Genomic DNA, 26,468 nt, shown 5'->3' on the forward strand with positions numbered 1-26,468 from the left:
GAGAATGTTGTATTATTTTCGTCGTTTACATACACAAAAAGTACTACTATGTCTTTAAAATGGGCACAGTGAAGCAGCTGTAGAGTTACAGTTCTAAGGACTGGGGTTAATGTCTGTGTGGAGTTTGCATGTTCTCCCCGTGCCTACGTGGGCTTTCTCTGGGCACTTCGGTTTCCTCTCACATCCCCAAAAACATGCATTAATTGGAAACTCTAAACTGCCCCTAGATGATAGATTTTGAGGGCGGCACGGTGGATCAGATGGTAAAGCCTCACAGTTCTGAAAACTGGGGTTCAAATCCCAGCCCTACCAGTGTGGAGTTTGCATGTTCTCCCGTGCCTGCAAGGGTTTTCTCCAGGGACTCCGGTTTCCTCCCATATCCCAAAAACATACAACATTAATTGGTCACTCGAAATTTCCCCTAAGTGTGATTGTGAGTGCAGCTGTTTGTCTCCATGTGCCCTGTAATTGGCTGGCTACCAGTTCAGGGTGTACCCTGCCTCCTGCTCGTTGACGGCTGGGATAGGCTCCAGCACTCCCCGCGACCCTCGTGAGGATAAGCGGCAAAAGAAAATGGATGGATGTGATTGTGAGTGCGGCTGTTTGTCTTCATGTGCCCTGCAATTGGCTGGCAACCAATTCAGGGTGTACCCTGCCTCCTACCCAATGACAGCTGGGATTGGCTCCAGCACTTCCGCAACCGTTGTGAGGATAAGCAGCTCAGAAAATGGATGGATGTCTTTAAAGAACATAGGGAAGCTCAGATGACGAGGTCATGGCTTTGGAAGCGCCTGATAGGTTAACCGAGAACATGTGAGTTCATTGAAGACACACCTGAAGATGTATTTATACATTTATATTGTGAAGATGCTGGATGAATGTGAATAAAGAAAGCAAGTTTCATTATCTAGAGTAAAACAAGTCCTGCACCGACATGGGCTGAAAGGCCACTCACCGAAAATGAAGCCATTATTCCTAAAGAAACATAAAAAGGACAGATTGCAGTTTGCAAAAAGACTCCAAGACAAAGATTTTAACTTCTGGAGACATGTCCTGTGGTCAGATCAAACTAAAGTGGAGCTGTTTGGCCATAATGACCAACTTTACATCTGGAGGAAAAAGTGGGGAGCTTGTGGACCTGAGAACACTGTAGCAACTGCGAACCATGGAGGTGTCACCATCATGTTTGGGGCTGTTTTGCTCTGCAGGAACTGGAGCTCTTTGTAAAAGAGATGGCATCATGAAGGAAGAATTACTTGGAGATTTTCAAGCAACGTCTGAAGACATCAGCCAGGAGGTTAAAACTTGGGTGCCAACGAGTCTTCCAAATGGACAACAAACATCAGCATACTGCCGAAATGGTTCAAAAGTGGCTTGAAGATAACAAAGTCAATGGCTTGGAGAGGCTATCACAAAGCCCTGATCTGAATCCCATCAAAAATTTGTGGCCAGATCTGAAAAGGCCTGTGTGAGCAAGACTTCCGACAAACTTGAATCAGTTACACAAGTTCTGTCAGGTGGAATGGGCCAGGATTCCAGCAGAGTACTGTCAGAACCTTTTGTATGGTTACCCAAAACATTTGATCCAAGTCATGCAATTCAGAAGAAATGCTATTCCCTATTAAGGAAATGTATGTAAACTTTGACTTAAGAGAGTCAAAGTTTAAGAAAATAAAATAAAATAATCAAAGAAACACTCTCTCCCAATGTGTCATTTAACAAAATAAAATAATTTGGGTGATTCTAACTAACCTGAAACATGAGAGGTTTAGTCTGATATGACTTCAGACCGTGAGCAAAAAAAAAAAAAGAAATCTGTTTTTGCACAGTATATGTAAACTTTTGGTTTCAACTGTTGTTAGTTAGTTAGTTAGTTAGTTAGTTGACAGAATTGTTCCTTTCAATGAATTTATTTGTCAGTTGTAGTTTTTAATTTCATTCATTTATTTGATATTTATTACTATCCAATGTCCATTTTGTGCAAGTCTATATGTGTTTTGCAGAGGAAAACATGTAATAATTGAAAAAACAGATGCTATCTTTAAAGGTAACACAAAACCAGAACAGGTTTGAGAATGAGAGGCTTTGCAATAAGAGACCTTCTACTAAAAAAAAAAAAAAAAAAAAAAGGGCCATTGATGTCTTGCAGTTGCCGAGGTAACAAACAATGGAGCTACATTAAGCAGCACATCTCCACATGACCTTCTGTGCTGCCAACACAGCGAGGAAAAGTGTGCAGATGCCAAAGTTTTTTTTTTTTTTTTTACCTTTTGAATCATGTTGTTCATCCACCATAGAGATGATGATCACTGACCACAACATTGGCTGCGTCTATAGAATACTATCTAATGAGTCTGCCCAAGGGCTATAAGTCACAATGTTTTTGCAACACTTGTGTTTAATTGTGAGATTCTATTGTCAAACATCACGTCATCATAATGAATAGTGAGTCAAATATTTGATTTTGCTACACAGTTTATGAAGTTACTGAGTTTTTTTCATCCCACATCTTCACATTCAATACCTCTGTCTGATAATTTTCCACAATATTTGTAGGTTGAAACTAAATACCTTCAATTTATTGCTCCTGTGTGGATGGATGGGCCTACTGTTCTTATTTCAGGAAGCAATAAATCAAATGTACTACGCATGTCTACCAAAAGAGTGCAGCATTGACAATAAAAAGGATAATTTGACATCAGTCTACTGTTGATAGAAAAGGTTTCCATTCAAATTGTGGGTACCATAGCTAAATTCCCAGTGTGACAATTACATATTTAACACTTAAAATATATTTCGTCTTCATAAATTACAATATTTTATTTCACTGCATTCTGCACCATGGATTTTTAATCCAACTACCACTAGCAAACATTTTGGTTCTTCACTTTGACCAACTATTCCTCTCTGTTAGTCATGGAAGCCTAATCTTAGGGCACAGTGTGAATAACATAGAAGCCACATTCCTGTCATGCTACATTCCACCATGAACTCTGCAGACAGCAACTGGTATGAAGTGCAGAGTAAACTGTAACCCTTGCATCAATTTTGATGAACCACAAATAGGTGTATGTATGTAGGCTGAGAAATGTCATCAGTGTTTGGTTAGATGTACAGCAGTCACCTGCCTGTTTTCGAAATCCTACTCTTTCAGCATTGTGTGAGAGGTTGCCATAGGAACCATTGCCTTAGTTTTAGCATGCCATGTTACCCCAAGGAGAAAGCCCACTGACTGTGTATATATGGCCTTTCAGACCTACTGTTGCTAGGAGATGATCCAGAAATAGTAAACAAAGGGATGCATACAAGCATTTTTGTGCAAACATGGCGTTACGTCAGGTTATTCCCACTTGGAAAAATAGTGAATGAATCATCTTACAAAGATGGAGAGGAAACAGTCTTTAATGAATAAAAAAAATGTATGGAGTCAGATAAATCAAATAAAGATGAATCTCAGAAGAGGACCTGGCACTACTGACTCAACTTAACGTTTCAAGTATTGCACAGCACTAGAGCAAGCACAAATTATTTGAAGCAGTTTGGGGATTCCGTATCTGCAGTAAGGGTATGGTCGCACTTTTCCGCAGAAACTTTCATTTTCTTCCCAAACGGGATCCAAACCTGTACAGAGAAACCACATTGAATTTTGAGTCCAACGTCTTATCCTCCCCGCAACCAAGACCACATAATGTACAGGAAAACACAGTTGCATTCCAAAATTATACATCTCAAATAATGCATTACTTTCATAGCATGGATGTAGTTGCCTCTTTGGTAGTGTCAATCAAAACTCCCTAGGACTGAATTACCCTGTTAAAGGCATCTATTTAATTGGAAGAGTAACTATTTCTAAATGTTGATGCAAAACTCATTCAAAAGCTAATGTGCTTTTAAAACACTTATTTACATTTGTCCCTTGCGAGAGCAGCAAGTCTAAATTCCAAAGGAAATGTTGTTTAGGATAGTGATAATTGACGTTGCTCAGATATTTTCCCTCATTCCAGAGAATTCGAGTCCTCATTGTGGCGAAATGCTGGAATCTACATTAAACAAGAACTGGAACAATGGTGAAAATGGTATTAGTTTGAACAGAAAATACACTTCTATAAATAATAATGTACTTGTGAATGGTTTTAAAGCGCTACATAAATCTCTGCCTATCAGCTATGCTTGTCTCAAATGGAATGAGAGGTCAGATAAAACCAACGGAAATGCCTCAAAATTGAGCCTTTTCCATGGATGTCTGGCTGACTATTCAAAACACCCATTCCAACTTTGATGGGCTGGAAGAGTCTAAAAACCAAATCCAGCTTTAACACTCTTTTTGACCAAACTTAATTATTCTAGGTACTGTACAAGACGTTGCACCCTAACACTGAAAATGTGTTCATGAAACAAGTGTGATGAGGGATCCATGTTTCATGCATTGTGCAATTAAATATGCAGATTGGATAAGACCTTAGGGGAGAGAAAAAGTGGTCATGCCCTGCAAAAAAAAAAAAAAAAAGGCTGCTAAATAGATCACCATCTGTTTATGCTGAGTTTAGCACCTAAATCCATTATGCATGGATAATATGCATGGAATATATTCTTGATAATGCAGACTTATTTGCTTGCTTGTTGCTCAATGTTCAAATTGGAGTACTGTAAATATTTGACCAAATTACCTATACAAACACTCATTCATCCATCATGCTTTCTTTAATGTTTATATTGCCTGATATTTTAACCAGGTAGGTTCCAGGTTGAGGTGGCACAGTGGGCTCAGCTGGTAAAGCATGGGCCTCACAGTTCTGAGATCCCGGGTTCAATCCTGGACCCACCTGTGTGGAGTTTTCATGTTCTCCCTGTGCCTGCGTGGGCTTCCTCCCACATTCCAAAAACATGTAACATTAATTGGACACTCTAAATTGGTGTGATTGTGAGTGTGGCAGTTTGTCTCTATGTCCCTTGTGATTGGCTGGCAACCAGTTCAGGGTGTACCCCACCTCCTGCTCGATGATAGCTGGGATAGGCTCCAGCACTCCCCACAACCTTCGTGAGGATAAGCGGCAAATATAAATGGATGGATGGAACGTCCCAAGTTGGCAAAACAAGCAATTTGTCTCCCTTAGTTGGAGTCACTCTCGTACGACAACATTTGACAGAAAGTACTTTTGAGACATAAAAACACAGAACAGTCACTGAACAGTGAAAGGTTATCAGTAATATAGTAATGCTGACACTTTTTGTTGTTGTGAATTGTCCAAATGATGGTGAGTCCTCCAGGAATTTAGAGCTGTTTGAAATGATTAATAGAGGAATAGTCTGGTACAGTGACCTTTGCGCAAATGGAACAGAGCCTTCAATAAATTTAAGCAGTTTAAAGTGACTAGCAGTGTAATAATCTGGAACAGTGTTGATTGTGCAAATGTTGCACATACTTCACAAGCACGTGAGGATTGGTCAACAACAGATGTGTAAATTGTGAAAAGGCATGAGACTACTACTTTGAGTGCACAAATCATGTACTGTATAACTGTCTTTACAGAGATATGACAGTAATCTCAAGACATAAAATAAAATATATTTTCCTAAAAATGCCGCCTGGTCAACAATTAGGTTTTAGAAAATAAAGCATTCACTATATAAGAAATACAATGAAAATACTGTACAATAGACCTTTTCACGTTTGGATTTTTTATTTATCTTTTTTTTATCTGCACTACCACAACTCACCGGCTCACGCCACAGTTTACTAGTTGAATTTCTTCCACTACTAGTGCCACTTTTGGCCTGCTAGCATTCTGTTAAACATTACTAGTAAACTGTGCTGCAATCGTAACAGTAGTAGACCCTACTAGTCAAGTAGCCATGTGTGCTACAGTGGTAGCCTTCTGGGCCCAACTAGTAGCACCAAAATGTAAACAAATAGTTTTGTTTCACCAGTAACATGTAGTTGATTAGTACATTAGAGTGGTACTTTATTTGAGCTAATAAAAGAGAGAAACTATTTTGTGCACCAAGTTATCAAAATGGGCGCTGCATAATTGCAAATTTGCTCATAAAATGTAATTTGTACTTTTGTTCTTCATCAGTTTTTTTTTTTTTTTTTTACTTCAACCGAAGTAAAATACTTGAATCAATACTTCTACTTTTACCATTACCCCCCGCACAAATATTTGTACTTCGAGTGTGCGCACAGTACTTTTGTCATCTCTGGAATAAGACATTATCTTAGGGTATTTTTGCTATGACGAAATGTCAACCGGGATCAGTGGTGTACAGTAAGCCCTTTCCCACGGTTTGTGTTCCAACTCGCCGTGTTTCTGTGGAGAAAGGAGAGCTGGAAGGTGGGCCCAACCAGGACGGAACAGTCGAGTAGTAGTGGCTTCGGTCCTGGAATGCGCGCGCGCTCCCGAGGCTCTCTCCAAACCGGCGTGCGCGACCCCGTCGCAGGTCTTGCTGGGAGCGGGGAAAGAACGATGGCGCTGGGCTGGGGAAAGAAGGGACAACTTTGACGCGGTGTTACGGCGAAGTCGTGGGCGATTTTTCGGCGCCACCCGCCAAGAAGCGAGTCGGAGGTGAGATTTGTTTAGGCTGTTTTGTCTTTTTGCGAAGGCGCTTTGGCTTTTTCTTTTATTTTGGAACAGTCGTGGTTGAAACTCCATACCCCTAGTGAATAGTTCAATGAGAGTCCTCTACGTTCGCGCTGCTTCGAAACATTAACCCAGAAACTTTCATTCGCTGCATGAGTCGAGGTAACATTTCTAACACTACCTGATTTCAGTCGAGTTTAGTGACTCGTGAAAAAAGTTGTTGCTTTCTAATTTACTTTTCATTGTTAGGACTTTAGCTTCACTGGTACATAGCAGTCGATTTAAACAAAGCTAACCAAGTGACGAAAAGCTTTGTGTAAGCCAGCCCCAAAATGCACCGACAGTTAACATTTGTCTAATCTTATCTAATGATCCGATCTACTTTCGGTAATATTTAACTTGATTTGTGTGTATTATTAGTCAAAACACATCTCACAAAGTTAATGGACGAGTCGTGCGCCGTATAGAGGAATACTGTACGACGAGATGTGATTTCCGCGCTGTTCTGTCATTTATTTTTAATAAACGATCGATGTATTGTCTCACTGAAATGTTAAAAATTCCCAGAGCGCAGTCTTCAGTATTAACTGTAACCATGTGTAATGTATTCAACGGCAAAAGTAATTCGCACACTAAGGATTTCCAATAAAAACATATGTTCGGAATGGAGTCACTAATGAAGCGAGCAATAAATAATAAAATAATGCAGCTAGCCAAATTACAATCAAGAATAATAATGTAAAAAAATAAAACAATAATGTAGTTTCAAACACGATAAAAGTAGTCACATTAGGCAGGATGGTATGTATTTTATGTAAAATTATGTGCAAAGGTAAAATCCAAAATGAAGGTTTGCTCCATTAATGTTATAATGTTAAAGTAGCTCACATCATGTTTCCACCCCTCAGATGCCCTCGTCGTGTGTGTTCAGTCGAAGAAGCTCCACCGGAACCACGCCACTGCATGTGTTGAGGTGAAGAGCAACTCTTTGGAATTGAATGTCATCTGAATTTAAAAAAAAAATCCCAAACCAAAATGATCAAAGCGGAAAATAAAGGAAGTGAGAGAACACTGAGGAGCGCTTCCCCCCACAGAAACGCATACAAGTCTGACTTCCATGCTATAAAATGCTCCTTTGACGGTTCAAAATCGGAAGGTGCTGCCAAGTCATATGCAAATGGTTCCTCCGACACTCGCGAGGACTCCCGAGGGAGGCCTTTTGGTACCAGGGTTAACAAGATCAAGAATATATTCCTACAAATGGACAGCCAGCAACAGGAGGAGCAGCAAGATGTGAAACCAACTTTAAAGACAGATGTTCCCCAGCAAACTCCACCAAAGCTCCAAGTTCCAGTCAGCTCACACAGAGTTAACTACAGCCCAGCAAGTCCAGAGTCTCTCAATTTAGATAAAACTCCCAAAGGAGAGGAAGTGGCGATCGACAAAGTGGCTTTAGCAGAGAAGTTTTCTGTGACTAGGAAAATATTTGAGAGGGGCATCACTGAGCAGCCAGTTGTTGAAAAGCAGTCACCAAACAGAGTAGTCAATCGTCTGTCTCTCGGAAGTGCTTCTGAGGAGGGGAAAAGTTCACGGAGAGCGTCAGGATCTTCAGAGACATTCAAATCTGAGCAAACTACTACATCTGCCGTTAAATGTCGACTGGATAATGATCATGAAAAAAAAAACGTGCCGAGAGTGTCACAAAATGCAGGCCCCATGTCTAAAAGGCTGGAGAGTTACATGGCTGGGAATGACTCAGAGGATAACAAAATAGTTGCTGCCAAAGGGGGGGTGAAGACTGCTAAATCAGACAGTACCACTGAACATTCACTCCAGACCTCTCCTACAAGAGGCAGTTTACACAAAGGCACTTCTGTTAAAGAAGCTGCAAACTCTTTACCTGTAGGTGATGGCGCTAATAAAAATATGTCTAATACAGCATGTGTCATTAATAAAACAACATCCTCAGGGTCTAGCATTGGGCTTAAACCTGTTACCAATGCAACTTACAAATCAATTTCCCCTACAACTGATACCATTCACAAATCTCCATCATCAGAGACAACGACCACAGTTAGCCATGGTTACAAACGACACTCATCATCTGGGGATGGATTGTGTCAAACATCTGTTATTTGGGACAAAAATAAGCCTTGTAATTCTCCCCCAAATGATTTGAGGCAACACATGTCTGGCTTCGAGAACACCTACACAACCACATCCAGTGAGCAAGCCAGCAGTATCAACAGTTTAGTGAAACCATGTCTTACCAAGGAAAAGACAACCAACCAGACGTCAATTGAATCCAGAAGGGTAGGTGTGGTACGGGCAGAGCTTGTAGTGGTTCAGAATGAATCTTCGGAGAGTGAGGAAAATGAAGATGAGGAGGTTGAAGACGATGTGTTTGTTATACAGAGAGACAAATGCCCATCAAAAGATCAAACCGACAAACTTACACCAGAAAAACAGAACACTAGCCCCACTGATCACACTGTAGCCAGGGGCTTCACCAAGGACAAAGCAGCGGACTTTGTGGTGGATGGAAATGTGCAACATGGGATTAAAGAAAAGGACAATGATGATGGACATGATGCGAGAGAGCTAGAGGGACAGGGTGAGAATACTGGTGTAAATGGAGCTCAAGTTTATGGTATCGAGAATGCGGCCTTTGTGGATGACAAGGATGTAGACCAGGTCCTCATGGAAGAGGAGGAGGAGGAGGAGGAAGAAGAAGAGGAGGAGGAGGAAATGTACAAGGAGTATGATGACTTTTATGAGGCACCAGGACTGTCTGACGAAGAGGGACCTCCACCCAAGAGAAAAATCAAGTTTTCTACAGATCCCATTCTGGTAAGATATCATTTGATACTCCTTAAAGTCTGCTTAGTTTTTGTCCCTAAAACATAATCTACAACACCATCTTTGTAAATGACGCAAACTATTGTCTCTGTACATCTATGATTTCCAACACAAGGTAACATATTGTTAATTTAATGTATCCTATAGTCATGAGTTAAAACGTTTAGTAATCCCCTAGCGATTTTTCAGGGGTAAACACTGCCACTCAGTGTTCCCTTTTTTTTTTTTTTTTTTTGTCTGAGCAAACATAATGAGCCCGAGGGGTCCCTTTTACCACTATGAGCAACATCAGACATCTCATCCGTTGAAGTTACATGGCTTATGAAAAGAATCAGAAAAACTGAACTATTGCTGCCACAATATTCTTTTGCAGTGCATACTGGTGGCTGAATGATGCTCCCAGTTTGATGGTGAATGTTATTTTGCTCCTGTATTTAAATTACTAGCTTATTGTGCTCTGTATTCTGTGCTTTTGAGGTACGGTGGTAGTTGATTGATTAAATGATATTGACTGATTGAATTAAAAAAAAAAATCAAAGGAATAATTTTTGCTATGTCACCTTTCTGGTATACTCAGGTACTTTGCCATGTGATTAAGAATTTGTTAAATTGACAGCTGTAAACTTGCCTTCTACTTCGGCTTTGCAACACATTTTTCAGACCAGACCTTTCCCGCTTGAAAAAGAGAAAATCTCGTCCAGTTTCACCGGTTTTTCTTCCATTTGTACATACTGTGACAGTCATTGGATCCTAAGTAAGAGCATTTATTATTTTTTTAGTTATTTATTTATTTTACTTCTTTACTTTGACCACGGGGGTATAGGTAGAGTGTCTCGCTTGTCTTCGCTCTACGATGCCCTGAGTGCTTTGCTAACTCAAAACCAGTGGTGAGCGGCGCACAAGGGAGCTGTCATTGTAAACATCGGTTCATGGGCTGCGTATGTACGTATGTGAATCTGATGCAGCCAGTCACCACTCACTCATTAAATCTCACTCATTCCGTTGCAAAATGGCCCAAACAGAAAACTGTAGTTGTATGTTATATAGTACTTTCAATTCAGGTTGTATTTTTTAAATTTTTTTCTGCGCAACACAGAATGTCTGTGACCAAGTCAGCCGTGTGCAGTTGCGCATGTGTGCAACTTAGAAGGAACATTGCCGCCACTGATACACTTTTAATCTCTTTAGTGTACAAATCCCAAGAAAACAAACTAGTAAATGACATTCATACACACGTTGCTGTTGGCAACAACTGTTGCATATTCACGGAACACGCAGCCTGATTGATGGTTTATCCATTTAAAAGCCAGCCAACTCTACACTTGTATTTACTGTTTCCCCATGCCAGGTACTGCCTTTTACCCTACCTACCGACCCGAGTTCTGAAATGTAGGAAATTAGAACCACTTTTTGGCCCAATACTTCTTAGTGTAGTATACACATGACATTAACTATCCTTTTTCCAGGTCTGGTCATGTGATGATTCATATTTTGTTTTATTTAGTCCAGGATGTGACTGTTATGGCCATTGGTACTGGTACATGGTAGATATCATTTGTAACTCCAGAATGGATGGAATAAGTACCAGTCTTCACAGCATTATTGGGTTGCTTTAAGGTCAAGTGTCATGAAATGGATGATTTTTGGTACATTATTAATGAAAAACCCACAGCCACTATGGTCCCATGTGTTTTTTATCACCACAAAACTTTCGTTTTTGACAGCTTTTTGTTACTCCCGCCATGAAAATCCTCTCGAGGGAGTGACGTACAGGGGCCCCCTAGTGGACTCGTTTGTTTCCATTAGTTTTACCTCCGTGAAGGTTGCTAATTGTTCCTTCTTGTTAGCCAAAATGCTGGCCCATTGCAATGCTGGATATTGCTTGAACACTCGGGAGAATGGATTTACCCTTCATAAGTTTCCAAGAGACCCGGTTCGTTGTCAAAAATGCATTGCACGGGTGCAGAGGACGAGAGCTTCGTGGGTTCCAAATAACAGGAAGGCAGTAATGCGCCCCGGCTCGAAGGTGTTCAACAAGTACTACGACGGCTTTGAACATACCCCAAAAAGGAGCATGGCAGCAGAAAATCAGCCACACCGGCTAAGGCGCTGCATTCAGCGGTCACTGCTTCTGCAAGGCTGCGCGTTGCCGCGATGGCTCATCTCCACCGCGGAAGTGGATCGGACGGAGATGAAGTTTGGCCGTGATCGCATATCATCTGAACATGGCTTGAAACAATAGTATTATATTGCCCCGGTAACTTCACTCGGTTGTCTGGTGTTCTCCTTTTCGAAAAGAGCTTCCGTGTCAGACGGGGCGTGTTTGTCTCCCATAGTTAGGGTGCACCGCGTGTTTTCATTGGCGAATGTCCGGGTCAGGTAACGGACGGAGGACGCAGCCAATATGGCGACCACTTGGATATCGTAGAATGACACTTCTGCAACTTTGCGCATGGATGACGCGTTCTCCCCTCACATTTATTTTTTCGTGAAGTGAATAATGTTTTGTATTTTTCATTACAATATCTATTTTAGAATGTTTAGAGGGATGACACCCGGGCTTTAAGTAATATGGACCTCTCACCAATCGTTGCTCAGGCCCTAATTATGATACACTGTATTATGTCCAAGTAAGCAGAAAGGCTGCTTATCTTAAATTTGGAGTTGGGACTAAATAGGGGGCTGACTAGTTTGCATTTGTACCAGAACTAAGTTTTAGTACTTTATGTAAACTCTGGAGGAAAAGAAGCATGTATGCACGCCTCTGTATCAGTCATTTTCCATCCGGTATGATGTGTTTTGGTATTGTCACAACCCCCCCTCCCCCCTCATCATTTTTTATCATTTTTGATAACATAAGGGAAAAAAAATAACAATTGTCATACACTTCCACACGGCTGTGAATATATTGTTTATCCAGGCCTTATAATGTACTGTTATCTCTGGGTGTGGATCCTCCACTTTTCCAGTTATCCTGGATGGGGGTCCTGGGAGAGTGGATGATGGGCTGATTTACTGTGGGGCACACAAACAAAAGTTTGTCATGCAGCGACAGTTTTTTTTTTCAGTTGGCAACAATTTGCTAGATTCTGAACTTCGCACAGGTTTCAAAACAACAAAGATTTCATACAAAGAGATGGAACTTATAGAGGTTGGAGCATGTTTACAAGCTTTGTTTTGGTTTGTCATTTCTAGATTTCTAAACCATCACTTGTGTATTTATGCTGCTGGGGATTTTTTTTTTTGTAGTCATTCTGATGGCAATTTATTTAAGTGAATGTTGGCTATTGTGCTTGAATTCAAAAAACACTATCTCCTATATAGCCAGGATTTGAGTTCTGACTTGTCTTCCCATATTTAGGTGTAATGTACATGTGTTAAACTATGACAATGGAAAAAATTAGGTTAGCTATTACTAAACCTAATACTCATACTTTCACAGTATAAACTGCCACATCTAGTGCAGATCTACACACTATACTGCCAAGTGTGCTGAGTGATGTTCTGCTGTAATTCAAGTTATGTTCAACAGCTGTAATTTTACACCCCTATTAAATACAGTACTTATTGCTTCTTATGATCAGTTCCAATCCCAACTGAATACCTTTGGCTTCCATGTCACTTCTTTCAAATGCAAAACGTATTCTGGTTCTTAACCAAGAGACCAAGTTGTATTTAACATTAGATTGTTTCCCTGGCCACTACTTCAGGTGAGGATTACAAGTTGGGAAAGGAAAGATTGAGTGACCAAATGGGCCAAAAGCTCGTGCCATGCTTGCATCGCTGACAAGGAAGTCCATTATGGTTGAGTTTCAAAGCAGGATTATAAATCCCAGCCTAACCCAAGGCCTCTTAACAGTGAAAGAAAGGACTGTTTTGTGAACGAGTTACAAGTTATTTGTAACTAAGTGGATGAGCTGTGAGGCAGTATCTTTTCATGACAGCCAGAAATTCTGCATATTAATTTGTAGACTTTACACCAATCTGATCGAGGTGATTGATATCGGTCAATAACTAACATTTTATGCTGATTGGCTTTAATGTCATCATTTGCCAATCCGATCAATAACGTCATTAATCACCCCTGCAAAAGACATTTTTACCGTATTATCCGGACGACAACCCGCTACTTTTTTTAGGCGCTGTGAAGCCTGTGTCATATTTAACGATGTGGCTAAAATATAGGGAGGTTTTCATCACTAGCGACTATGAGTTTAAAAGTACAATAAAAAACTTCTTCAAACTAAATTGTTGAAACATGGCCGTTCCCTACTATGCACTCTGTTTGGGCATGCGTAGATGCTTCCAATGTGTAGAAGAAGAATCTGAATATTCTAGCTAGTCCTACTGTGTGTAGGAGAAGGCGGCGCTAGTTTTTGCTGTCCTCAAAGCAGGACACAGCATAGACGCAAAATATATTTTAAAAAATGAATTCATTATAAAATTTTCACAAAAATTGGCCGGATGCGACGGTTGTGAAAGGATCTACTATCCCCAACGGATTAAATGGCTGGACTGCTCCATAAGAACAGCACAACTTCAATGGTAACTCAAGATGAAAATTATGTTGAGAGAAACTGAGATAATGTGTGAGGGAGACTTTCTGATGCTCTTCAACTCTGATACTGAAGCCGATGACTTTAGTGGTTTCAGTGAACAGGAGGAGGATGAATTAAAAAAAATATATATGTTTGAGCCATTTTACTGCCGTGTTACAGTCACTGTTTTAAACAAGGTATGTAAATAAATATTTACAGTCTTTGTGTGAATATTCAATTTAACAACGTACCAGTGTGTACGGTGTATGTATCCGGAGTATGATCAGGCGTGGCTCGTTTATGGAGGGGTGGTGTGGAGGGGAGGGACGCTACACTGAGTGGGAATGGCTTCCTATCTGGTGTGTGTTGCCATTCGGAATAAAAGTGCTCCGCGTCACCATCATTTAAAGTATAGAGCTCTTGCACCTACGTCATCAAATCACGTCACTGGCCGGAAGTGTAGGTCAAACATACCATTCTTCAATGCTAAGTCGGTTGGAGATGACGCGTAAATAGTCTTATAGCACGACGCCCAGAGTTTTGTCCGATACCGTTAAACATTTAGAAGGTGGTCATGAACGAAGGTACGTGGAAAAATGAGAGACATTTGGCATAAAGCACCCATATTTAATACCGAAGTCGATGTTTTTGCGGAAAAAAAGTTCGATTGTTACCCCGCGTCCGGGGTTAACGGCCTCTGCTGCCGCCAAAACTCGGCTAAAGGCCGCCGCCGAAGCTCGGTTAAAGGCCATTGCCGAAGCTCGGCTCACGGCCTCCCCGGACGCCGAAGCTCGGCTCGCGGCCTCCCCGGACGCCGAAGCTCGGCTCGCGGCCTCCCCGGACGCCGAAGCTCGGCTCGCGGCCTCCCCGGACGCCGAAGCTCGGCTCGCGGCCTCCCCGGACGCCGAAGCTCGGCTCGCGGCCTCCCCGGACGCCGAAGCTCGGCTCGCGGCCTCCCCGGACGCCGAAGCTCGGCTCGCGGCCTCCCCGGACGCCGAAGCTCGGCTCGCGGCCTCCCCGGACGCCGAAGCTCGGCTCGCGGCCCAGCGCCAGAGCTTGCTCGTCACACTCTGCGTCATTCCCGTCCGAAGAACCATCTGCATCTGTAATATGATCTCTTTCAATGTCTGTCTCGCCTGTTGTAACAACCAACAGCACAACAAGTCTCGGGCATTGTTTATATTCTGCTTCGGATCAATGTTCCCCACACGGTCGAGCAGCTCTTTTTGACCGGCAATATGGTGCCGTGAAAATGGTGACGTCATGTGCACAAGCTCTATAATTGAATTCAATTCCATTTTATTTTTAGCCTTGTCGTGTCTTTTGACGTAGTACTGTAAATATGTGACAACCAATAAAGGTATTTAAAAAAAAAAAAGAAGACAACATTGATGTGTGGATCAGACTACAAAACAAATTTGGTCTTTAACGATTGCACTGTCAGACTACTATAATAAAATCTTGTATCCTTATACAACCAGATCCCGTCTTTTACAATCATTGGGCTTTGTCAACTCATAAACGTGACCGGATGCAGTCGTTACTGTAGCGACGAGTGTATTATGACAACTATATGGGGAAAAATGAGTGATGACATTCTTTTCAAGCTTGCCAGAGGTATCTTCGTGTACTTTTAATGTGATACCGCTTGCAAGCAGGCAACATAATTACAATTTACAATCATTTGTATTATGTAGCCTAGCAAGCTAGGGCTAGCACTAAAGAGTGTTTGTAAACATCCTGGCATGATATCGACTCATCCTCAAAAGTTTTAGAGTGTGAACTAATTTAATGACAATTTATGGTAAATTAGCTTCCATTATTTGCCGTGCTGTAATCTTGATTTGACCTGACAGATTAGAATGCATGACCTGACCAGAGCAGTGATTTCCAGTTATTTTTGGAGCATAGACACATGTCACATTTGGAAAATCTTTCAGCACACCAACAAACAAAAATGTCACAGAAAGTAGATGAACAGTAATTACACTATGTACTTCCTGCCAGGTAATAGAAGAGCATTTACTTTTCTCTGTCACTATCACTGGAATAAAGATAGGTACAAAGATACATTATATTTTTGGTACATGTAAAATTTTATCATTTTCCTCACCACCGCTGAACACTGCTCATGGCAGACTACCACTTTAACATACGCAGGATACAGTATAAAAGTACGTACAGTAAATTAACAAGACATTTAAATAGACACGTTTCTACATCTTGTGATCGGTTCTTTTTTTTTTTTTTTTTTTTTTTTTACTTGCTGATTGGCCCCCAAAATCCTGATCATGTAAAGCCTACTAATTTGATAGGTTAGAAGGAAATTCATATCAGGGTAAATATTTGTAGCTTCTGAGGAATAACAATCAACATATACTTGCATCGTCATCGAGTAAAAACTGTTTTCACAATGGTTTAGGAAGCTATTCTGTGTATTAATTTTATCGGAAAATGAAACGTGAATTCATCCTTCATAATTTATTCTGGGTTTAAGGTCCATTCATATTGGAATATTCTTTCTCAGAGAGGACCTTTTTTTTTTGGTGTACATGATTGTATACGACTTGCAATGTAAGGCTTTTGCACACAGACTTTGACCCCCCTCCAAAATAAATAAATTACTGGATGATTAACTGTCAGTTGCAGGTGTGTTATCTTGGGGACAAAGACTGAAGAGTTATGGCAGCACAAAGGCATTTTTATTGGCTGACTTGGATTTAATGTGTTAAGTTGTGCATGAAGCTATTGTTGGGAATGAGGAACCAGTTATTCATGAGTGTTTGCAAGGGTTAGACATTCTTCACATCAAAAATGCATGTTTTTGTTTGTTTTTCATTTTTTTTCCCCTTCACAGAAAATATGTACATGCACACATTATTTACATACTATTTAAAACCTGCAGTAAATGAGACATTTTTATGTTGCGTTTGTCTCTGTATGGATGTGTATTTGTTCAGTTAATGGAAGCACGGTGATATGAGATACAATGTGGGCGCTACTTTGAAATTGTGGTGCAATATAAATCGTGCACCCAAGCCTGAATTTGTTTGACTTCGACTGGGGTATAGTAAGGGACCAACAAAGGAGTCACAATTCAATTTCATAGTAATTTGCTTTCCTCTACTGCTGTTACTTATTGAAAACCCAGACAGGGCTTCTTTCACCCTTGGCCAGACACTTTCTGGCTCCCCTCCATGCACCTGAAATAGTGCCAAATAAACTGGTGGTATCCTAAGGCTGTTTGTTAGGCAACATAGGTCTTGTAATGAAAGATAAATACAACTGTCATATACCATAACTAAAGGTTACCAGTAACTGAATTCAAAGATTTGAGCATGTGCTTCTCGAGAAAAGCGCCTTGTATGGGCCATTTATGAGAAAACCTGTTGAGCCTGCTCATATTTGCCCTGTATTTGGAAATGCAATTCCATTATGACGCTCTGGTCTTCTTTGGCACCACCTTTTCATGCTTTAGGTCATACATCAATGGTTTGTTGATCTATGTTAACTATTAAACTAGAGAATAATTTTCCCCCATTTACGCTGTGATCGTCATCAGGCTGCCATGCCTGTTTTAGCGTGCGCTCTTACACCATATACACTACTTTGGTGAGTTTATTTATTTATTTTTATTTCTCTAGGTCTGTATATATCATCCGCCCCTCCACTTCACCGTCAACGCGTTTCTCTCGTTCGCTTTCCTCGCTGCTGTTCTCATTTCTCACGTTGGTATTTTGTTTTGGGAAGGAGAGTGAGGGGACAGATTGCGATGGTCAAAATTTTAGTGTATGCTTTTTGTGTACATCCGCCTGTGAAGCCAGGAATCACTGCAGTTCTTGCATACTGCTGGGGTGTGTCGATTTTGGGGGAAAATGTAATGCTTACATAAGTCTGATGACCCCTGTGTGAACCTTATTCCGGTATCAATGAAATTCATTACAAATGGTGCGAAAATATGGCCAGATTTTTCAGGGACCACTTCTCTGCCAACCTGTTGCTTGAGGTTGTGGTTGATTAGGTTAAAGCACTACGATAGCAGAACATATTTAAAATAAGAGAGATTGGGAGTCCATGGCAACAGTCAAGGCATGGAGTAGGGGGCACATATTGGGAATCCACAGCCTCTGCTTAGGCAGTGTTCTCTTTTCCTTTCATCAAATTACCAAATTTTCAATGTGTAAATGGTCCTTGTTGAAGTCTTGCAAGTCATATATCTATATATAGTCTATATCTGTGATTTGATGGGCTTTTCTATAATGATATCCTATTAATAGTTTTCTGCTGTAATTCAATGTTAATTTAGGAATATGGAGTCTGTAACTCACATCAAATGTTTTTTGGCTAGTAACCTGTTATTTATGTTTCTTGGCAATTGTTTTTATTACCTTGTTACACATCTCCAGGAAAAAAGACAAGTTCTGAAAGAGGTGAGTGTTGTAGTGTTAGGACTCAGGTTGAAGGAGGGTAGAGGTCCCCTTGAGAAACATTCCTACATTTTCCACCAAATGCCAGTGGTCTTTTTTTTTTTTTTTTTTTTTTTTTTGCCGCGGGTGGGGAGTGTCTACTTTCATTTGGCTTTGAACGCTGCAGTCTCAAAATATTTGAAAATAGCTAATTGCAAATCGACACACAGGTGCAGAAAATGTTCAGGGTGGAGAGTATTTTTATCCTAGCTCGAAACTACTATATTGCTTCTGGCTGGAAGGTGAAAAGCAGAGACCTATTTTTCAAGTCTTGACAAGCCTGGATCTTGGCAACAATGTCAAACTTTAAAGCCCAGGCGAGACGTAGTTACTTGATTACATCAAGTTATCATACGGTTTCATTTTTAGATTGGGTATTGGTAAGGCGTTTGGGGTGGGGGGGAGGAGCTTGTGGTTCCGATTCCCGACCAACCCTAAAAATTCCCGCCGACCCTAACATTATTACGCCACGTAAATATGTCAGGGGCGTAGTTAGGCCACGCGTGCAATTGCGGCGCACCCCGCGTGCGGCTCTGGAAGCTCAAAGTTAAGAAGGGTGTTTTTGAGACGAGCCATGGCGGCGTGGCCGTGTGCCACTTGCTCTCTGCGCGCTGCTGGAACTTGTTGCGCCCTGATTACATTGTGTATTTAATCCTTGATTTTCATGCTACTTGTTGTTGCTTCTACTGTATATGCAAGTGTATTCATGAGCATCAGCTAGCGTAACTCCCTCGTCCCATGTCATAGCATTACTGAGCCCTATCTAGTCAAGTTACGTTTTCACGTTTATTTATCATCTCTGCTGATATTCCAGTGTTTCACAACGCGAGAGGCCATCATGAATTTTGATCTCTTGAATTAACGAGAACTGACAAGAAAATAGCGGCACCATGTGCCAGTAGAGTGAGTCAAAATATTTTGTTAAAAAAAAATAACAAAACTACCTCCCGACTCTAGTTCTGAAATGTAGGAAATCAGAACCAGATTTTTTGGGAGGGGGCTAACCACACTTTCTGTTGCCATGTTTATTTTTTAATTAAGCTCGCCACACAAATTGGGTAGGTTGCTGCTGTAAGATGGCAGGAGTATGCAAGCCATTAAATTATCAAAATACATTTTTGGGAGGTAAGTGTTTTGATCTTATCACTCCCCTGACTGAATATTAATAGAAAACTGTTGGAGACGATAGTGCTTTGTGAAAGAATCAATGATTAGGAATGAGGAAACTGGCCCAGAGGGCTGAAGGGGAGGGTTACTACGGTCTCTTTCTAATTTGACCTTTCATCTGATATTTCTCGAGCATCTTAGATTAAATATCATAGGTACCCCTTTTTCCATTACAGTACAGGGAAGAAATCCAGGACACCTGCTTTGTTGTTTTAGAAACCTTTCACAGAAGTCATTTTGATTTGGTGAAATAGTGAATTGTGAAGATACTGCTAGCAAGATTACACAAACAGGAAAAAAAACAAAAAACAATTTCCACAAAATTTTGTTTAGAGTTTCATATTAATCAGTCAGTAGACTTATATGTCCTTGTTATAGATTTTCTTAATCCAACACATCTGATTGCTATAATATTGAGGCTGATGTTGAGCACTTGCCCATTTGGCTAAGACTGTGGAATACTTTTTATGCTGGACTACTTTTCCCTTTTTCTTTTTTGGATAAAACAGTACTAACACTTGTCTTGGAGAATTGATCCCTACTATATCCACTGCTTAGCTTGCCCCAGCTGTGTCCTACTTTCTCCACTGCTTATACTCTGCCATACTGTGGGATGTATGTGTGCGGACTTATAATTCCTTCCAGAAAAGAGCCTACCGGACCCTGTCAGAGCTTTACGGTGCCTAGCTGAAAAGTTATTAGAAACTTTGATCAGATTCCTTTTGTGGATTTCTTAGGAATGCATAATGTACAGTCTTCTGGTCTCGAGATTGTGATTTCGTTAGCAATATGATGGTCCTTTGTGGCATTTTTATAAACATTGAAAGAGAATTGCAAATGCCTCCAAAATCCTCCATAACAAATAAAATAAAAACTATATATTGCAAAAGTACATGAGCTATTCTATTGGCCACACTCCTGTCTGTGAGTGATGTTTGCACTATCTTGAGTTATTGTAGGGAAAGTGACTGTGTTTGTGACTGGTCATTTTGAAATGTTAACTTGAAAAACCTCTCGGGCTTTCTGCCCATGAAAGCAAAAGGGATCCCTCGTTTTCTTCCGATCCAAAAACTGAAGTTCTCCAGAACCCATTGTCTAATTACATAAATCTTGTGTAGTGTTCATGTTTCAGTGGCCATTCCAACCAGACTATCTTGGGGAAATTCTTTCATGTTGCTATTTTCATATTGATAGTTTGCACACACACAATGCAAAAATTTCTAGAACATACAATACTGTAATGTATTAGTATCATTGTGAGGTTTTGTCATCTGTAACTACACTATTTTATATGTTGGCCTCCACAGGTCTTTAGTACATTCTCTAATGAGGAATATGATCGACGCAATGATGATGTGGACCCTGTTTCCGCATCTGCTGAATATGAGCTGGAGAAGAGAGTAGAGAAGATGGACGTATTCCATGTGGAAATTGAGAAAGGTGATCTTGACACCAAAATGTATTGCCTTTTCGTCATCAACAATGACGCCATTTCAGAAGTAGTTTCGACTCATAGCTAACCTGCACAGCAAAGTTTATATATATATATATATATATTATCCCCCCCCCCCTTTGGTTTGACATTTCAGCTAAAATCTGTGTTGCTAGATAAATCTCCAATCAAATTTCATGTTCAATATATAAGTAACACAGCTCACCTGAATATCTTATGTTGAAGCCTTCCGCATTGGAAAATGGACATATTTGCATGCAATTCATCAGATGCAACCTATGATAATTTTGTGATTTGTGTACATCAAGGGGACAACGGCCTGGGCATCAGCATCATCGGAATGGGGGTTGGAGCAGACCAGGGTCTGGAGAAGCTTGGCATTTTTGTAAAAACCATAACGGAGCAGGGAGCAGCTGAGAGAGATGGACGGTGGGTCAAAATGTCATTGTTTTTCAGCCTCGTGGTTAAATCACCCCACAGCTCACTGTTATTACTTTTAGTAGAGGCCTGGAGACCCACAAGACACAAATAACCCCTTCTATTTATAACCTCTCCAGGACGCAAACAAAAATAATCTCGCTTCCTGTGTTTTTTTCATACCATGTATGTGCATATATATTCAAACTTGGTTGTTTCTTAAAAGAGTAATGCTGCACAGACTTAGTCATTCCTGCCTTTTCTATGTTTAGGATTCAGGTGAATGACCAGATCGTGGAAGTGGATGGCGTCAGTCTGGTGGGTGTCACCCAACTGTTTGCAGCAACTGTTCTCAAGAACACCAACGGCACAGTGAGGTTAGCCTGAAGGCCATCGACTCTGGTGCTTCAATTCTATTGATTCCAAAGAACACAAAGTATAGTGTCATGTGAATGATTTCTCGTTATAGAAAGAGAGAGTGATGTATAGTAGGCTCGGGCTAAAAAAAAAAAAAAAAGTTATCTTAACATATCGTTACAAACAGATTTCTGATTGGTCGTGAAAAGCCAGGAACACAGAGTGAGGTAGCCCGCCTCATTAGTGAAACACTTGAGCAGGAGAGGAACCACCAACAGCAGCAGCAACACCATCACCTGGATGATCCCTATGAACACTCCACAGAGGAGGTGAGTCAGCTGGTCAGAGTCCACGGAAACCCTGTTTCATCTTTATTCGTTTAATAAAGATCAATCCTCACTGACCGCCAGTCACGTTAAGATGAATGCGAAAAAGATAACCTGGGTGTGAGAGTCTGGTGCAGCTGCTGTATTTCAAGGTGTTCACTAAACCTCCACGCATCTGGTCAAGTTCTGGAATGTTTTCTTTCTGGGGATTAGATGACCGCAGGCCTTTACCTTTATAGAGGAACTGATTATTTCTAAGATTTACTGGTACCAAGGCGAATGCAGCATAATTGTAAATAAGGACACACTGCTCATGCTCAACTTTTGGTTAAAGAATTTGTGCGGTTATTGAGATTGAAATTAACGCGTTTGTCATATACTTGCTGCAAAAGTGCAGTCGAGCCCCTGTTAAGTCTTGTGTGTGCCAGCCTGTTGATGTTTGGATATCATTCCAGAATTTACATTCGGACTGTGGTGAACTATGCCACTGGGAGTGTTGTTGACACATGCACAGCATGTTCCCGGGCCCGTAGGGTGTGTTAAAGTTTGCCGTGTGTGATGCCATGTGTGATCTCACATTTCAGGAGGAGCGCTTTGAGGATAACGAGACAGTGAATGAGAGGATTCTTGGCTCTAATTTTTCTCCTGGACGGAAAGTAGAGGTATTTGAGCTGCCCGATTCCGAAGCTTTGTTTCTGCCAACTAATATGGACAGCTCTCAGATGGCCTTCAAATTTAAAGAGGTACACTTTCCCCATATTTCAACTTTGTGTAATGTCCAGAAGCAAATCAAAATTTTACAGACAATCAATGATTGCATATTCTAATCATTATGCAAAATGTAATTTTCTGTTCACACAGCTGCAGCTCAAACACAGCATCGCATCAGCTGAAATTAATCAACTGAAAGAAAAGGTATGGCAATAATGAAATAAATAAAAGGTTATTAAACGCTAAAAATTAAAAGAGAATGTATAGAATTAGTCACATAAATATGAAATAGTGGTCATTAAGGAATGTGTAGCTTTTAATAACATTTATGTCTGCACAGCTTAGGGAATCTGAGGAGGACAAATCACTGTGGGAAGCCAGAGAGTCTGCGCTGGAGCAAAAGTTTGAGGATAGCAATGAAAAAATCCTCAAATTGGAGAGTTATTGGCTGGAAACTCAGGCTTTGTGCAAGACAATAAATGAACAGTTAGCAGAAACCCAAGCCCAGTATGAGACCTTGGACAAGAAGTACAACAAGGCAAAGAAACTTCTAAAAGATTACCAGCAGAAGTGAGTTTATATTGAGTTGGATAACATTCAGCTGTTAAATGGATCCGTTTGTTTGGATTTGGTTGTTTACTTAAGACTAGTATGAGATAAACCCCAAATCTAACATTTTCTCTTGTGTGGGATCAGAGAGCACTTCGCTGCGATCATAGAATGGAAACTGTTGCTTTATTTTATTCTTTGCAAGTGTCAATTATGTCCAATTTATTTTCTTGCCGCACCAACAAATACTTGTACTCAAATACATGCCTCCCATTTCCCCATTGGGAAAAAATGGGTACACATTAAGTGTAGTAAGGTGGTGTTGAAAGAAGTACTGTTGTCTTACAACATGACTAGATATTTTCTGTTTATATACTGTTCATATACCTTGAATATATTGCACAAACCGTGAAATAGTTTCACTTTGACGTCATTTTGGAACATTTTCTTCAGAGAAATAGATTTTGTGAAGAAAGAGGAAGAGCTGAAGAAGAGTATAGATGAAAAAGAACGATTGTACCAAGAAAAGCTGGACATCTTGCAGAACAGGGTAAGAACTTTAAAAAAATAGTTTCAAAACATGTTTACACATCAAACAGACGTGCAAAAGTGAAATTAATATTTGGTGGTCTCAATCTCCAGATAGTTGTCCTAGAGTCTGGGGGTGCTTCAGGTCTAGATCTCCAGAATTCAGCAGAAGATTGCATTTGCTTCCAAGTCCCAGTGGCAGATGAAAAGTCTGTAGAGTCGGTTGCAGGTACCGAGGGGAACTGTAACTCGGTTACATTTATAATAGCATCATTAGGAGAACAAAAGTCTTATTTGGTTTACATCTGTTATGTAGAGGAAAACTGGAACAAGGTGGTCCCTGAGACAGAGCTGTTGGACACCAGTGCACACAAAGCAAAAGGCCTGTTGGCCCAGAAGGCCAGACGTCAGCGTCCTTCTCGAAACAAAATGAAGGAGAGTCTCACTGTGTCCTCGAGGGACTCACAGGTCAGGAATACTGTATGCACAGTCATATCTGAATGCAATCTTAACACCTATGTACACCTATGTACATTGTCATTACACAGAAATTTAAAAATACAAATATTCAATTTAAGATTTGTAGCTGAGTATGGTTGACTTCGTCAAGGGAAGTGCATTACTTCAGTAAGGCTGAAACAGTTAATTGAATAATCAAATTTCAAAAAAGTTGAAGAAAAATCTACTTTGAAGTGAACTATCCATCCTTCCATTTTATACATCACTTATCCTCACAAGGATCGCAGACATGCTGGAGCCTATCCCAGCTAACTGCATGCAATATCACACCCTGAACTGGTTGCCAACCAATCGTCGGGCACACAGACAATCATTTGCCATCATACCTACAAGAAATTTCTTCAATTGACCCCTCCGTAGAAATTGCGTCATCCGCGTCGCTGACCAATCAGAGGCCAGAGATCTGCATAAATGTTGCCGTCCGCCATTACCTCTGACAAAGTCGCATGGTCCAGTATAGCTTTTGTTGGCGAAAAATGTCTTCGATGGATCAAACTTTGTGGAAGACGGCATGATCAACTGAATCCGTCTAAAATCAACCGGAACAGAAGACAGAGTACGAAAAATGTCTTCGATGGATCAAACTTTGTGGAGGATCGCATGATCAACTGAATCCATCTAAAATCAACCGTAACAGATATGTTTGCACGAAGGTAAGCCCTATATTTGATTTTCAATACATGTCTCATATAAATTAATTAGCAGTTCTTCGCTTGCATAACATAGCTACGTGTGAATGATTGACACACTTGATCTGTGTTGAGCGATATTTTGCGATGATCTGACTGCACAAACGTGTCTCTTTGTTGCCGGCTAGTGAGCTAAGCTAAACCGGACTTTGTTTGCACGAAAGTATGCCTTATATTTGATTTTCAATACATGTCTCATATAAATGAATTAGCAGTTCTTTGCTTGCATAACATAGCTACGTGTGAATGATTGATACACTTGATCTGTGTTGAGCGATACTTTGCGAGGACCTGACTGCACAAACGTGTGTCTTTGTTGACGGCTAGTGAGCTAAGCTAAACCGGACTAGCGAGTCCTAAAAGCCTTCGACGTGCACCGAGACACCAAGACTGAAGGAAGGATGTTTGAGGACACTAATGTAGTGATTGTCGTACTCGGTCGGGACTTATAGGTTCAGCACTAATTCAAGAATAATTATTGAGGGGAGCGCGTGACGTTACACAAAGAAAACGAGAAAAACAACTCGTAAATCAAGCCTCACCTTCTTTTCCTTCATATGGCGGTTCACAAACGGCTATACAGATACACATACAGATTCTGCACACAAGTATGATAGGTAACACGAAAATAGGAAACTGTCAATGACGAATTCGTCTTTGGGTTATAATATACAGGGTGACCCAAAAAGATGCGTACCCACATTTTTTTCAATAAAAAAAAATCCATTTTTTAACGAATGTCTTTTCTGTTGCAGGATGTGAAAGGTGAACCTATGGATGATCATTTGCAGCTATAGTTGCCCCGAAAATGTCTTGGACAAATCAGCAGAAGATATTCTCCCTGGAGACCTATTTTGCGACAAAATCATACCGGAGTGTACAGATTCAGTTTCGAAAGCGTTTCCATTGTCGCAACTTTCCATCAAAATCAACGATTGTTTGTTGCAAAAGAGGAATGTATAAAAGTGATTCAAAACTTTGCCAGACGTGTACAGGTTTGCTTGCAACGAAATGGTGGACATTTGGAACACATCTTGGGAAAGCCTTAAATTGACTAAAAATTGACAGAAATAGCTGAAACTCTGGTGAATGGTCTCCCATAAACTGAATAATGTGTGGTTGTAATTTGAAATAAATAGCTTTTAATCAAAGCCACAATTGAAATTAAAATGGGTACGTATTTTTTTGGGTCACCCTGTATTATATTCCTCTGACTCCGGAAAGATCTCTGGTTTCTCCGTCGATATTCATGGAAATACCATTGAAATACCCCTCGCTGAAATACTTGAAGCCCTGCTGTCTGCTCTTCAA

At 40.6% G+C, this 26,468-nt stretch overlaps 1 protein-coding gene across 6 annotated transcripts in view; it reads left to right on the top strand.

Moving 5' to 3' along the window:
• ppp1r9ala (protein phosphatase 1 regulatory subunit 9A-like A) overlaps positions 1 to 26,468 on the top strand; it is a 34,824-nt gene that overhangs the window by 175 nt on the left and 8,181 nt on the right. For 3 of the 6 annotated variants that reach the window (XM_061842208.1, XM_061842210.1, XM_061842211.1), the window contains exons 1-12: positions 6,468 to 6,563; positions 7,487 to 9,428; positions 20,916 to 21,048; positions 21,370 to 21,490; positions 21,751 to 21,855; positions 22,023 to 22,164; positions 22,746 to 22,904; positions 23,023 to 23,076; positions 23,213 to 23,442; positions 23,875 to 23,971; positions 24,064 to 24,178; positions 24,266 to 24,417. In XM_061842208.1, the coding sequence (XP_061698192.1) occupies positions 7,614 to 9,428; positions 20,916 to 21,048; positions 21,370 to 21,490; positions 21,751 to 21,855; positions 22,023 to 22,164; positions 22,746 to 22,904; positions 23,023 to 23,076; positions 23,213 to 23,442; positions 23,875 to 23,971; positions 24,064 to 24,178; positions 24,266 to 24,417 (3,123 nt within the window). In that variant the 5' untranslated portion in view covers positions 6,468 to 6,563; positions 7,487 to 7,613. Of the gene's footprint in view, positions 1 to 6,380; positions 6,564 to 7,486; positions 9,429 to 20,915; positions 21,049 to 21,369; positions 21,491 to 21,750; positions 21,856 to 22,022; positions 22,165 to 22,745; positions 22,905 to 23,022; positions 23,077 to 23,212; positions 23,443 to 23,874; positions 23,972 to 24,063; positions 24,179 to 24,265; positions 24,418 to 26,468 lie in introns of those variants that run through there. The other 3 variants (XM_061842212.1, XM_061842213.1, XM_061842209.1) reach the window with 3 other exon arrangements.

The sequence above is a fragment of the Syngnathoides biaculeatus genome, chromosome 14 (assembly GCF_019802595.1).
Source record: "Syngnathoides biaculeatus isolate LvHL_M chromosome 14, ASM1980259v1, whole genome shotgun sequence".
NCBI lineage: Eukaryota > Metazoa > Chordata > Actinopteri > Syngnathiformes > Syngnathidae > Syngnathoides > Syngnathoides biaculeatus.